Source organism: Macaca mulatta, chromosome 4, assembly GCF_049350105.2.
Source record: "Macaca mulatta isolate MMU2019108-1 chromosome 4, T2T-MMU8v2.0, whole genome shotgun sequence".
NCBI lineage: Eukaryota > Metazoa > Chordata > Mammalia > Primates > Cercopithecidae > Macaca > Macaca mulatta.
This window is the reverse complement of record NC_133409.1, coordinates 137,283,630-137,299,390: the sequence shown is the minus strand read 5'-3', so window position 1 is coordinate 137,299,390 and position 15,761 is coordinate 137,283,630. Positions and strand designations below refer to the sequence as shown.

At 36.4% G+C, this 15,761-nt stretch overlaps 1 protein-coding gene across 8 annotated transcripts in view; it reads right to left on the bottom strand.

Annotated features, from left to right (window-relative positions):
* Positions 1 to 284: 284 nt before the first annotated feature.
* Positions 285 to 15,761, bottom strand: part of SUPT3H (SPT3 homolog, SAGA and STAGA complex component) — a 527,796-nt gene continuing 512,319 nt past the window's right edge. For 7 of the 8 annotated variants that reach the window (XM_077998598.1, XM_077998600.1, XM_077998599.1 and 4 more), the window contains one exon: positions 285 to 1,639. In XM_077998598.1, the coding sequence (XP_077854724.1) occupies positions 1,598 to 1,639 (42 nt within the window). In that variant the 3' untranslated portion in view covers positions 285 to 1,597. 8 annotated transcript variants of the gene reach the window in all.

Below are 15,761 nucleotides of genomic sequence, written 5' to 3'. Positions count from 1 at the left end.
AAATGTACGTTGAGTCTTCCTTCTCTGGGACTATAAGGAGATCAGGTAGAATAAAATGAAGGAAAAAAACCCAAACCCTGTATTTTCTGCTTTGTGTGTACTTTAAAATGTATAATGTGGGAGAGAAGGAATTTGGATGTGATAAATTAGCCCCCGAAAATTTTATACCATCTATAAGCATGGCAGATCAAAACCAAATACAATAAATGCTATCGTTTAAAAGTTAGCATGTTTACTGCAAGCTTATAATTTCCCATGATTATGGATGACAAGGAAAATAAGAATGATGATAAAAATAAAAGTTTAATCATACATTTTAACAAGCATAGATGGAACATCAAAACCCTTTGGGAATATTTTAATATTATATATCTGTGATTTTGTTTCTGAAATTCAAATTTTTTCTAAAAAGATTAACATAGAGCAGGTAAATGACAGTTAACAAATGTAAATAATGTGGCATAATCGTATTAACAGAGACTCATAATGCTTTGGCCACAAGAAAAAGATCTTTCATATTTCTCATTTCTGTTTTTATTCTTTAGAGAGAGTGTTTCAAGTGTGTGTAAAATCCATGATAAAAGTAAAATTATACAAAACTCCCACAGAATTAAAGAAATAACTTTCTTGTTTTGCAACTGAAGTTTAATCAGGAACTATACACTTACATCTGCTATATTTTGGTTTGTTCCGAAGAGTTACGGTTCCTCATTTACTGGAGAAAGTATAGCTGCCAGAAGGGTAGCTCGGCTGCTAACAGCAAGAAATTACCCAGCCCACATTTCCAGTCTAGGTGTGGTAGTGCTTTGAAGGGAGGAAGCAAGAAATCACTCTGCTCCCCTTCTACTAATTCTGAATACTTGGCTTCTAAATGTGTATGGCATGTGCAGGAGTGGTGGGTCTGGGGATTGGAGGAACAGGAAAAGGAGGGGAATGAAGATGGAGGAAGAGGTTCTGTGTGAGGAAAAACACACATGAAAGGCAGATGGCAGGAAGTTGGGAAGAAGGCATTGAAAATGACACATACTGTAAGTGGAGTGAAGGGGAAAGGAGGTGGGAACAGGTGATTTATCAGGTCTGTTAAATCTTTGATTACTGTAAGTTTATAAAGTGGATAGCTGTCAATAAAATACATGTAGTCAACAAATGTTGGAAAGTAAAGGTGATGGTATAAGGGAAGGCGAAAACTCACTGTCCTTTTAATTTTGTTTCCTTATTCCAAACCTGGATTATAAAATGTATCAAATAAAACACTGACAAAAGACTGGACGGGGGCAACCACTGCTTTTAAGATATGTGAACTGAGGGCAGTAAATCTACTCAAATTAAAATTTCAAAATTGTGTGATCTGCATTCTTGTCCACCTACACACTATCCTAAACATCCTGCCATTAATTAGCTGAACAGCCCATCTAGTAAACAAGACTGATGGTTGAGGGGCTGGAAAAGAGCAGGAGTCAGCAAGTTGGTAGTCACAACAAACCAGCCCACTCCCTCAGATAAAAGAAAGGTAAATTTGCATTTTATTTTTTCACAAGAAATCACCTTAATATAACACTGCCTTTCCTGTTGTTGCGGGCACATCACAGTTGTCACATCAGCAGGCTAGAAAAGCCATCCCACTCCTGCGGTAGGCATTCTGTCAAAGAAAAAGAAATCTGCAATGAATTATCACATCAAGTCAAACAAGGAAAGGAGGGAAAAAGCAAGCAGAGCCTTCTTCCTGTTTTGTAGACTCTGCTGGCTACAATCTAATAGAATGCTTAATCTGAATATTTCTGGTGGCAAAACTATAGCAACCATTCTGTCCGTTAAAAAGTCGGTGTGGTTAGCGAGTGGTAAGTGATTCTATTTTTGGGAAGTAGGAGATACACAAAATAAGACATCCCATTTTGTTAACTGATTGGGCTTGGTTAGGCCAAAGAGATGTATCGAATCTGTTTGTGTTTTATAAACATGTGTTCTCTATTCGACATGCTCAGGATCACTTCTAACTAAGTATCTTAATAGTCTATAAATTACTGACTCATTACTGGCCCTTCCCAGGCCTAATTTATAGTCTGAGTGAAAAGCCATCGCAACGGACACTAATAGAGGCCTCTCCTCCCCAGTAAAATATGATTATCTCAAAGGAGTTCTGTATTACTCTGCATATTGTAGACAGTATCAAAAAGGCAAATCTTATATAATTTTATATACATACCTGTACATACAGATGTACACATGTATATGCATGCTGGGATAAAATACTCCCATAAAAGAAAGTGGGAAAATGGATTCTAAGTGCAAAAATACAATACATTCCAGTAAGGAAAGAAAAATTGCATGCTTTTCATTCCAAGAGATATATTTTGCATTTCAGTGTTGGGAGACCTGGACCACACAGGGTCTCTGTAACATCCTGAATCTCACTGTAAGACCCAGAGTGGAGAAGAACTAAAATTCAGGACTTAGGAATAAAATTTCCCTTTCACTGGCACATTTTTCATCATTTAAACTAGTAACAGTCACATCCAGAGAACTCATAACCTTCAACTGGATGGAATTTTCCTACAATCTGTTTTCAGAAAAACAAAGAAAATCATAAAATTTCATGTTAGGGATTTTCCCCCTTAGGCTTATAACTCTGAAGCAGTTCTGGAGTCTGTATACTTCCAGCCCAATGAATTAACCTTGAACAGCCACAGCCATATTTTAAGAAATATAGAATAACCTTTTACGATCAAGATAATGCTGTGGAGGCAGTGAAATCTTCATCTTAAAAAAATAATTAAACCACATTAATAATTATACTATAAACGGAAAGTAGACTTAACCCTTTTAGAAAGACTTCCATCAACATGAAGTGAAACAAATACAGTTTTCTAGATAACCTTCTGTTAATCATAAAATTCAATTAACTTGAAAACCTTCTCTCCAAATATCCTGCTTAAGAAGATTTACTATGCTTGTCAGGCTTTGGCGCCCTGGCTGAAATTTCTTCGGTTAGTTATGCTGCTACGCAGTTCACTCCAGATCAGTGTAGCAGGGATGACAAAACAGTGGCACATTCCAAGTGTCATTCCTCAGTATTCTTTCTGTGAGCTTGTTCTTTACCATGGGGCTTTTTGTGTTGTACAACACTTCTGGATTGAAGAAAACATTCTAACAAGGACTAGAAAATTCCAACTCTACTTCCTAAAATTGTGCGCTATAGAACAGTGTTAAATGAATGCCTCAGAGAGCCACAAATAACTTGTAGGAATGCACAGGGTGTCTTCCCACAACCACAGGCAGGGGAGCCTCATCTATGAAACAGCTCCTACCACCATGGCTGCCTTACAGAGGCTTATGCCAAGGTAATACTCTTAGCTTCCTCACCCTGGTATTTTAAATTTTACAACCACAGTGACAATCTTTAACATAATGTACTATTTAAAGCACAGGGGTGGTTTTATATGGAGTTAAACGGACCTAGGAGTAAGGCTGCATTCCTTCTAAAGGTAGAGTGTTGAAGTGAGCCTTGCTTGAGAAAGGAGGTTTTGGCTTAGAGGGAGACTGAGTCTTAGCTGGGTTCACCTGAGAAATAACCACGTTTTAATGTTTTCAGATGGGGCAATATGAAATAGTTCTTATTACCATGGAAAAGGTCACTTTTGAAAGATCAATTCACCTTCACAGGTGATTTATCACTGCTTTGCAAACAATTAAAAGATTACAGGTGTATTTAATAACATAGATCCTATGAGAAAATCAAAGTTTAGAGTTGACCCAGACTTCTGGGATGAGTTCTTCCTATTTTAATTCTAAAATAAAGAAGGAACAAACAAGCATGTGTAATTAGTGAAGAGCAATTTCAGTAAACATATTCCCTAGGGTCCTCTATTTTGAGTCACTGCTTTTTCCTTTTGATGTACAAAGGATGTACGTTGTCTATGTAAGGCAATTATGGGAACGTCCCAACTTTGGCATGCTTTCCAGAGTAAGCAACTTTACAGGAAGATGGATGAAGACAACTCATCTTCACGTCAACTGTAAATTTCTCTCTATTTGTGTTGCAAATGTTGAAACTAAATTTAAACATTGCTTGGTGTGAGGGCCTTCCAGAGGCCACATTCTCATGGAATACTTTGTGTCCCACTTACTTTCTTCTGTCAGACCCTATGAATGATTCCCAGTTCTGTATCTTTATAGACACCCCTAGTTAGTAAAATCCAGGCTTTGACCAGAAACAGGACTTCCACCCACTACTGAAAGTTATAGATTAATCAATAACACAATCAGACCTCCCCAACAAACTGGATTCTACATGCCTATATACTAGTTAAGGTTCATTTCTGATTTAATAAAGTTCTATTCTCCACATCAGTTGCTCCTTTGTGAATTTGCTGAAAAGGTCAGACATTTTAGCAACTCTTAAAGTTCACAGCAAAGACAATACTTAATGTTTTTAAGGCCCAATTAGTTCTAAAATTAGGAATTCATAGTTCCCAGTTTTTTTAAAATTGAGGACCCAATTTTGGACATTCATTTATAGCACCAAATTATGACCGGTGCCATTATGTCAATCTACCTGGATAAGCAGATACAGATTTTACCTACTGCACTGGGCACTGGTGGGGTAATTAATTTCTAAGTGTGCACTTTTTAAAATGACTTTTTTTTTTTTTTTAACTTCATATGGACAAGCTAGAGAAAACATTTAAATCCCATCGTGGTTTACTTCTGTTTTTTATGGGTTACCATAAATTGGTACATCTTAAGGGATACAAATGAATATTAAAAAGATTAATATTTTTCTTAAGCAAAAGGACACATGCTACAAAACTTATTTTGTAGTTCCAACTTAAATGTTACTGTGTATTATTTTTGCCATTAGCCTAATTATTAAAACATTTACTATAAACACCAGTCTTTCTTCCAGTACAGACTTGTTTTATTCTATTACTTTTCCTGATTCTCTTCTGCTTTCTCAAATCTTAAATAAACTAGCATAAGAATTTCACTGTAGTAAGTCCCAAACTCTCTTACGAGTACTTTATTTCTCAAAGGCATAAGAAAGAGGTTTTGGTTCTATTGTCTGAATTCCTATAAATTTGCTTAATATGATTTTGGCAAATCTTTACTGAGTTCTTACGCTGTAAATCACTGTGTGCTTGGTGGTACAAAAGGACACAAGATAAATAGACAGTCCCTGGTTTCACTAAACTTCTAGTTTCACATTCAAGTTTTAACCGCCACAAGTAAAATGCACTGAGAGGTCATTCTCAACGTGAGAAAGGAGGGAGAAAACAAAGCTTTTGTTTTTTTGCTTCTAATCACAAGATTTCATTTGAACTTACACTTTAGAAAGGCACGAGATTTGTCTATTTCTCAAAGTAGGGAGGGGCAAAGATTAAAAAATGCTGAGATACATGGTTTTATGGTTTATGAAATATTTTCATGTCTGTATCTAATTTGAGCCTTACCACAATTAGTAAAAGAGTAGATTTTGGATTTAAAACCCAGGGCCTGTGTTCTTTTCATTATACTACATTGTCTTACAATAAACAAAACAAACCAGACAGTCTCCTGCCCCAGTTCCACCCACAGCACTGTAGATACACATATTCTCTTAGTCCCAACAAACTCAGTTCTTGCTAAACATCACTTAAAGGGTAAATTACAATTTTATTTCAAATTTAAGCTAAATCAGCCAGGTACAATACTTCAGAGTACAAACATGGACCTTGAATCTAAATCATCTTCACTTTGGAGGCTTTCTCAACTGCTGCTTATTTTCCAAACTAACTTTAAGAATAGTGTATAGTATAGAACATTGCACCCCAATCACTTGGGGAGCTTTAAAAGATGCAGATGCTGTAGCTCCAGTTCTTCAGAGCCAGTGGGTCTGAGTGGAGTTTAGGCTGTGGAACATTTTAGAAGTATCCCAGGTGCATAGTGAGAGTTGAGAACAGTGGTAAAATGGATGAGGAGACCATTAACAGGACCCAGTAATGGTTTTGTCAATAAATGGAACATTTTCAGAGTCTGTCGTGATTATGAAGTAAATATTTCCTAATGGAAATTCTAATTTTGGCATTTAGTAAATTTAACATGGAAGAGGCAGAAATTGAAGTTTTCGACTGTGGCTTTTACCCACAGCAGATGGGTTACCTATATCTCCACACTTTTAGGTTATCTGTAGACTAGGCATTGCTTTCCCCCCCGCAGATGCTGAGATGCCACTATTATGTTTAATACTATAGTGAAAAAGGAATTTGGAACTAAGCCTGCTAAAGCAAGCTGAACAAACCCTTTAGTAACATCTAGAATCAACAATAGAACTTTGGAAAGTATCTTTGTGAATTCCTCTGGCCCCATTCTTAATTTAACATGAAAAAACTAATGCCCAGAGAGAGTGACCCGTCCGCAGTCACATGGGGAAAAGCCCAGGATTCCTGACTCAGTTTAGGGCTTGTTGCAGATGGTTCTGATTCTGCCCAAAGCTATGTGTTTAGCTTCCCCAGCCTTAATAGGGAAAACAGATGCAGGGAAAGAAACAGTTTTTCTGGATAAAGAACAGCCCTTGGGAGCAGAACAAAAGTGAAGAAACTGGTGGTGGTGGTGGGAGGGGGTTAGGGGAGAGGGAAGGAAGGAACACAATTATGTCCGAAACAATATAGCTGAGCAGGTAGAGGTTAAGCCATTATAAGCTTTGAGTTCTACTTTGGGCTTTTCTGCTTTATGATTAGCCCTCCCCTGGAGACTCACTTAATTTTCCTGAGTGCCCAAAATAATAATTCTGATAAATGAACAAAGCATCAAAATAAGATAAATATAGCTGAAAGGTTCTGTGGCAAATGTATGCATCTTTAGGACCTTCAAGGGGGTGATACACCATGTGTTTTCATGGAAGTCTTACTATGGCTATGCTCGGTGTCTGATTTTGGGCTGAGCAAATAATATGGCCTGCGTGGAGCTATTTGGAGTTGGCAAGTTTGGGTTAACTCCAGCAGTAAAAGGGACAATAAAAAGATTTGGAGCATACATTCGCCCTTTCCCAAACTACTGTTAACTCTATATTAACTAAGTATAGATTATAGATGCTTTGTCTCTAGGATGATTTGTGGGCCACAGGAGCTGCCCTGTTACCAAGAGCCTGGGGATTTTCCAAATTCTTCACATCCTGGGATGTGAGGGCACAGAGGGTTGAGGCTGAAGGGGATGAAGATGAGCACAGAGGGTTGAGGTTCTACACTGGCTTTGCTTTGCTGGGAGAAAAAGGTAGGGAGGTAGTGGAATAAACTAGCAGGAATAGGCTTTCACTAACTCTTACTTATTAACTTAACCTAAATGTCTGGTTTATTGGAATACTCAGTTGAGCCACATTTGGGAAGGTAGGTACATTTCTGAATTTCATGTATAAATGATGTTTTGGTCAACGAAATTGTCCCCCTCTCTGTCCCACCCCACTCCCAAGCTTTATAGTAAAAATCAATCAGTCATGCTTGTAACAGGCCTTTTTCAGTCTCTCTTCTGGTAGGAGACTATGCCAAATTGTCTCAAACTTAGGTTGTTTCATATTCTACTGCTTCCACATGTCCAAATTCAGCCCTGGCCTCTGTGAGGTCATTAAATTCCGAGTCTAAGCCCTCTTTTTTGCCTAAGATCCAGCCCTGGTCTCTGTGAGGTCATTAGATTCTGAGTCTAAGCCCTCCATTTGCCTAAGAAGATGACCGTGCCCTAAAAGACATATTGTTTTGCTTTAATACTATAAATCTTGGAAGCTCAGGAGTTTCATATGAAAGCTATGCAATCGCTTTTTAAAAGATAAAATATGCCCCTTTCTTTGCTGGCCTTGTGTCTGCGTGTGGGCAAGATATTTAACTATAATGAATAAAGCCGAATGGTGGTCTAAGACTCTTAAAATCAAAGTGGGAATCATGGCTGAATTTCATTAGCAAACATAAATAAAATAGGCACATCTTGTTTGCACCATGCCATGTGACTTTTCTCCTTTTGATAATTTCATTCTAACTCTGATATTTCAGGGGATCTAAATTAAACCATATGATGTATAACACTGTATAACATGCAAAACTCATCATTAAACATTTTTCTTTTGTATACTTGCCCTATGTTATAAATACCCTGTCAGAAGCAGAGCCTTGATTTAACAACAGTGGAGGGAGCCCTGCCCTTTAAATAAGAGGTCTTCTCTGGCTGGCAGAATGGGAAAAAAACATAGTATTAACTCTCATTGTAGTCCAAGTAACCCAAAGCCCATAAATCTTGAGGAACTTGTCATTTTATGCCTGATTTTTCTCTAAATCTATGTCAGTCTCTTCTTATTTTATTAAAAATACTAACATTGGGCTTTTATAAATTCTTGAGTTATTACCAAGTTGTTTCAGCAGTCTGAATACAAAAATCTCTAGATTAAATTTAGTCATTAAAAATTACCATTCATAATTGCCCGTCATTGCAAAGTATGAGATATATTAAGACTTTTTTGTTGTTGAGCAAAATAATTAAGTGGTTAATACAACATTGTATTTTAGGAAAAAAAGGGTTTTTGTAAATATTATCTTTAGCAATTTTATGAGACTATGTATAAATTATTCTTTCCATGACACTGTATGCACTTATATACATCTATGTTTAATAATAATTTAATGCCAATCATATTAAACTTGTCTTCAGCTACTTTTATATTAATGACAATCAAAACAAATGTCTCAAATTATTCCAAGCTGCAAACACATGTAAGTAAGCATTTTAGGTTCACATACTGTTACCAAAAATTAGAATCAATAGTAGGTTTGTAATAGATAACATAATATACTTTTTTTTTACAATCTTGGTTTTATAGCCATGTTACTCAATTGGATTATCAAGGTCTTAGACAATACTGATACAAGATGAAAACAAAAAGAACAGCCAAAAAGTGCCAAATTGGCAGGAGTTAGTAACCCAAATAACAATTGTTTGGGGGCTAAGCTCTAACAACAGTTAATTCTCATTTCACTTGAGTAACCTATAACCTTCAGAAGGAAGGGAACTTAATGTTCTATTTATTTCTGTATGTCTAAGGCATAACCCAAATGCATGAAATAAGTTAAATGCTTAATAAAGAGTGATCTAATGAATGAATGAATTTGACTAGCAGGTGGCTTCTTTTCCTCTGGGCAATACTGGGAAATGCTGATGTGCTCATCATTAGAGCAGGGGCTGGATAGTCTCAGTTCCCAAAATTGGAATCAGACCACACACTTACCATTTTGCAAGAGAACCATCAGCGCCGGTTATTAAGAAAACTAAATAAGTGACCTTGATAGCTCAACTGCTGGCAAGAATTGCAAAGCAGTTATTCTGATATTAGGTCTCAGGTCCCACTGGGAGCATTTCTGGGCTTCTCCTTACTAATTATCAGTCAACAGTGAAAACTTATGCATCAATCAAGCCAATTGCTTTGTTTGCCAGAAAAAGTATTCAACTCATCTAAAACAACACTGTGAAATTATTTTGTTGAGTCTATAAACATTTTAGGTTCAAATACTCTGTTATCAAAAATTATAATCAACAGTAAGTTTGCAGTAGATAATATAATTTTTTTTTACAATCTTGGTTTTGTAGTCATGTTACTCAGTTGCATTTTCAAGGTCTTAGACAATACTGATGCAAGACAAAAACAAAAAGAAAATACTGTTGCTATGGCCTTCCCCCCCTCTTCTCAATGGCCTTTGCCACATTAAAACACAACACAAGGAGTAAGAACACAGAGCAATAGCTGTTTGCCAATGGTCAATCTGATTGGACAGTAAATAAATTACAGTTAAGGTCTTTAAGATTTAAAGACAATGAATAAAAAATTATGACAAAAATCAGAAGATGGTAGTTAATAACATCAATTACATTTGGTAGCCACCTGAGAAGATATATTTTTACACTTGATTTTAGCCAAAAGGCTGAGAAATTATAGAAAAGGTATATTTCTGTATGAACCTACTGTCATTCATTCACTTATTCATTCAAAAAATGCAGAGTACAAGGTACAGTGGATACAGCAGGATCACAGATGTGGTTCCTGCCCTCTGTGGTGAACAGGCTGAGGGGGAAGACACGTATTGAATAAGACATGCCAAAAGTGATGGAAGTTACAAAATGAGAATAGACTGTAAAGGGCTGTATAAGAGGGCAGTAGAGGTAGATGGGGTGATCAAGGAGGCTTCTTAAAAGAAGTCACACAGCTGAGATCTGAGTTGGGGACGGGAAGGGGATGGGTTCGGGGGACAAAGAAGTATTCCAAGTAAGGCCAAGATAAGAGAGACCTTGACTTATCTTGTTTCCAAACGCCAAGCTATAGGCTTAGACAATAAATGTTAAATCTGAGACACCAACCCAAACTACCTACCACTAAAGGGCTTATCCAAATTCAGGTCAGAGATACTCATAAGCGTTCAACCAAGTGATTCTTTTGAATCACTGCTTTAGGGCCTGGCATAAACTCTTTATATTAAATGAGAGTACTCTCTGTTGGCATTTATTTCCCAGGTGAACTGCTGTGGACTGACAATAGGGGGGCATGCCTCTTCCATGCCTTTGTGTCTCTTTCCTTAAAGTTAGGTGTTCTGGAGACATTGTGAACATATGTTTACCTTGTACATACTACACATCTGTATTTCTAAAACAGAGTTGTGTTAATTAAATTTGCCATGGACATTTACAATAATATGCCTTAACCATTCTGAAAATTTATCTCCAACATATCATAAATAACCAAAGTGTCTCCTCTGATGTAAAAGATTAATTTGAACAGAGCTATCATATTAAATGACAAGATCTGAGTTGTGGAGCCATCCTAAGTCAGATATATTATTTATGTGGTAGTGACAGTACTCATTTTACTGGATATTATTCTAATTAATTCTAAAAGGTGAGCTTTTGGGTTCATAGTAACTAGGATCCTGCACTGGCCCAGATCACCCTTATCACACTATTGTCCAAGTCAACTGTCCACTGGGTACACTGTCTCACAAACACAGTGGAAAGGTTTCGGTTTAGCATGTCAAAAATAATGTTTGTTTCACTTTTTTTTTTTTTTTTTGAGACAGGGTCTCACCCAGGCTAGAGTGATGTGGTGTGATCACGGCTCAATGCAGCCCCAATCTCCCGGACTCAAGCAATTCTCCCTCCTCAGCCTCCTGAGTAGCTGGGACTGCAGGTGTGCACCACCACGCTGTGCTAATTAAAAAAATTGTTTTTAGAGATGGGGGTCTCACTTTGTTGCCCAGGCTGGTCTTGAACTCCTGGGCTCAAATGATCTTCTTGCCTTAGCTACCCATCATGCCTGGCCCCTTGTTTCACTTTTAACAGAAGTTACTACAGTTAAAAATACTTACTAAAAATATGTTATTACTCAACAGCCAAATTAACAAAATGGATCTTCAAAAGGGCCTATGAAAAATTCAGCACCAGTTTTTGACTACAGAATTAAGAAGTCAGTGGAAATTCTTGTTCCAAACTGGTTGGCAAAAGTTGAGATCAGAGTCATCCTTACAAAAGAATGTGGCTGTTATATTTCAGTAACTTTTACTGTGATTTCTTGAGGACTAGCTGCATAAATTCTACCTTTGTGTATTCTATTTATATAGCAGTCAAATGCAATGTAAACAGGCATTCTATAAAATATAGCTTCACAATGTATAATCTCTATGCTTAATTCAAGGAATAATTTCAACTAGGTTTTAGGAGAAGGGCAAATGGACCTTCCTCTGTCTCTCCAGTCCAATTGGTGGTGGAAGTGACTGGGTAAGCTGGTCTCACTACTTTCAGGACTGCCTGGCCTCCTGTGCATGCAGCCAGTCTCTTGTTCAGCAGACCCGTGGGAGGTGCGAGGAGGTAAGCTATTGCACAAGTAGCTGCCAGGAGAAAAGATGGGAGAAAAAAGCAAAAGAAATATAGTATTTCAATCAAAGTCTAAAATTTGTAAAAGTGGTTTTGGTCTCCATATAGTAAAAATATTTATCCAAGAAACTCCTACTCGGGTGTGAACATCCTACTTCTAGTGGGATTTTGTTTGGCAAAGGTCTGTGAAAGAGTGGAAGCTAATACAGAACATGTCTATAAACAAATTTATTTAGTTAGTACAGATTGACACATTCACTATAGGATTTCAGCAATTACATGTGTAAAACTATTTCCTATAGTGGTTTCCTTTTGTGATTTTTCTAATTTATTCAATCTAGGCCATTTTCATGCATTGACTCTTAGAAGCCCTTTAGCCACCCAGACTGAAATGAACATATGGAGACTCTATGCCTTCTTTCTAATTCTTTGTGTAAACATAATTATATGGTGATATTAAAGAGTCAAACTTCCAATGAAAAAGTCAAATAAGGTTGCAATACCTTAAAACATGATGTTGTCATCTAACTTTGGAGAAGAGAAATTTGAGAGTTTGGCTATGATAATGCCAGTATCATCTCTCTGTCTTTCTCTGTGATGTGCCTGCTCCCCCTTTGCCTTCTGCCATTATTGGAAGCTTCCTGAAGTAGATGCTGGCATGCTTCCTGTACAGCCTGAAGAACCATGAGCCAATAAAACCTCTTTTCTTTATAAATTTCCTAGTCTCAGGTATTTCGTTATAGCAAGCAAGAATGTCCTAACAGATATTATTAATTATATGAATTAATAAGTTCCACCTTTTAAACCCTGTTTTAGCCATTATTATATCTCCTATAATGTCTGACATTTAGATGCTCAATACATATGCGGTGAATAGAATTTATTTAAATACTATTCAAGTTAAGGTAGTCCCTGCTATGCTGTGAATATGGTTTTTCCCCACCAAAACTATTTTTTTAAAGCCTCACCAAAACTAATGGTAAGGCTTGGTCCTCAATGTGGAAGTGTTGGGAGGTGTTTAAAGACACCCACATGGGAGGTGCTATGCTTCTCGTAGCCACTGACCGACAAAATATGTAATGATTGGAAGCCTTCAATCATGTGTTTAAATAAATTTTATTAATCACAATGGTATCTAATATGCAATGATTAAAAGCCTTCCGTAATGTATTTAAATAAATCTGATTAATCACAATGGTATCTACATACCACTGAAAAACATCAAGAAAAATCAGTTATTCTCCCTATTAGACAATGCTTAATGCACCTTTGGGTGTGCGGATGTCCCATTGTAAGTATAAGGCTCTTGGGGAACTCAGGTTTGGAAATGCATCTCTGGTCTACATTTGCTTATTCATTTGTTCATTCACTCATTCACAAGTATTTATTAAGTGCCTATGACATGTCAGGCACAGTTCTTAGTGCTGGAGATGTATCGTGAATACATGTGAATCCACTAAATCTTAGTCTGTCTCTGTGTGTGTGTGTGTGTGGGGGGGGTGTACACACAATGACAGTGGTAAGTGCTATAAAGGCAAATAAGGCAGGATGAGGTGACAGAGAGAGATGGTGTGAAAGTGTTACCTCAAAGTGACATTTAGAGGCCTGAATGTAGAAAGCCATGCAGACACCAGAGTGCAGATGGCCTATTAATGGACAGCAGAGTGTGGGTGCTGAAATCATGTTTAAAAGGAAGCCTTTGATAGGATGCCAGGAACATTGAGAATGACTTGTCTTTCCAACATTTTTTTGTGTGTATATTCTCGGTGAAATGCACATGGTAGGTTCTGAGGAGTCAGTCATGGAAGGAGTCTCACTTTGGGCTGGGGGTGGGCAGAGGAAGGAAATTACCTAGATGTATGTGTGTATCATGTATATGCATACATGTATATTGGATTTAGAAATATAAATCTTTATTATTCATTAATAATTGTTTATTAACATTTATTTAGAAATGTTTCCTCTACAAAAATAGGTAAGAGGTATCAGTGTCAGGACATGAGATCATGAGGCTAGTCAGTGCTGTCCAATTTTCTTGGGTTATTTCAATATAAAGAAATGAATGGAAAGAGGGTAAGACATTACCAACCATAAATCATTTAAAGGCTTTTCATGGTGTCATATACCTATTTTTTTTAAAAAAATACTTACATGATACATAAAGATAAGAAAGATTAGTTTTACAAATACCAGTGATATCAGAGCAGTTTCATGGTCTGTGCTTTGACACAAGGGGAACACGATGACAGCCAGGCCTATTTATCCAGTCTCCTGTGAGACAGAAGGGGCCATTTATCACAGTACTGTACATCAGCACAAGGTTATGGTGGTGACTATGAATACATGCTCACATCGGAATGAATCATAATGAATGTTAATGATGTCACTTGTTTTTGGTGGGAGCAAAAAGACATTGCTCAATGAAAAAGAACCATGTCTACTGACTTTTGAAAATAAACATGTTGTTACGCGGAAGGGAATTATCACCTGGAATTATCACCTGTGGCTTCCCAAATGTCCATCCACTGAAGGGAGATTGGATAAAAAATATCCAATATTGCTAGAAATTTTATAAATAGTAAAAAATTAAAACCTAGTTTCAAGACACATGCAATTCAGTGTGCTAACAAACCTTTTTGGTAGTAGCAAATTATTATAAATTGTTTTATATCAGTGCTTTAAATGATATACATGAAGAAGCATTAGAAATTTCAAAATGAGTTATGTATAATACACAAAAATAGGCAAAAACAATGGTGCTGTACAATCTGATAAAAGACATACATAAAAACCCCACAGCTAACATCAGTCTTAATGGTGAAAGTCTAAACAATTTTTCCATAAGATCAGGGATAAAGCTAAGATATCTACTCCCACTGCACCTATTCCACCATTAATACCAGATGAAATAAGGAAAGAAAGCAAAAGGCATACACATTGGAAGTGTTGAAATAAACTGCCTGTATTCACAGACAATAATACAATTGTTTACATAGAAAATACCAAAGAATCTACAGAAAACTTACTAGAACTAAGGAGTTAGTAAGGTTTTAGGATACAAAATCAACATTAGAAAAAAAAAAAAACCTTTATTTCTATATCTAGCAGTGAACAAGAAGAAAAAATTAAGAAATTAAAACGGCACAAAAACATAATATTAATCAGGGGACTTTTAAAATACTTGTAAGACCTGTACAATGAAAACTACAAAACACGACAGAGGAAAAATTTTAAATATTAATATATAAATGGAGAGAGATACTGTGTTAATCGATCAGAAGACAATATTGTAAAGATACTTTTCCATAGACTTATCTATAGTCAGTGTAATTCTTTTCTAAATCCTACCAGGCTTTTCTGTAGAAAGTGATAAACTGATTCCAAATAAAAACTCAAAGCACCTTGAAGAGCCAGAAACACACACGCGCACGCACAGAAAAAGAACAAAGCTAAAGTAATCAAGTCAGTATGGTATTTCTACAGATAGAAATGCAGATCAGTGAAACAGATGAGAGAGTCCAAATAGACCTACACGTTTTTAGAGTATTTATTTTCAGCATAGGTGCCAAGATAATTCCATAGGGAAAGGACATTCATATGCAAAAAAGTGAACCTTGATTCTTACCCCATACCATGTACAAATGTACTTACCCCATACAGTACAAATATTAACTGAAAATGAATCATAGACAGAAACATAAGTAACCATAAAAATTCTAGAAGACATAGGATAAAATTTTTGTGACCTTATGATAAGCAAAGCTTTTTTAGTTAACACACTTATCTGTAAAAAAAGATTGATAAATTAGACTATGTCAAAATTACAAATTCAAGAGAAATGAAAACATGTCCATATTTTATAGGTGACCATTTATATATTTTTATGTAAACTT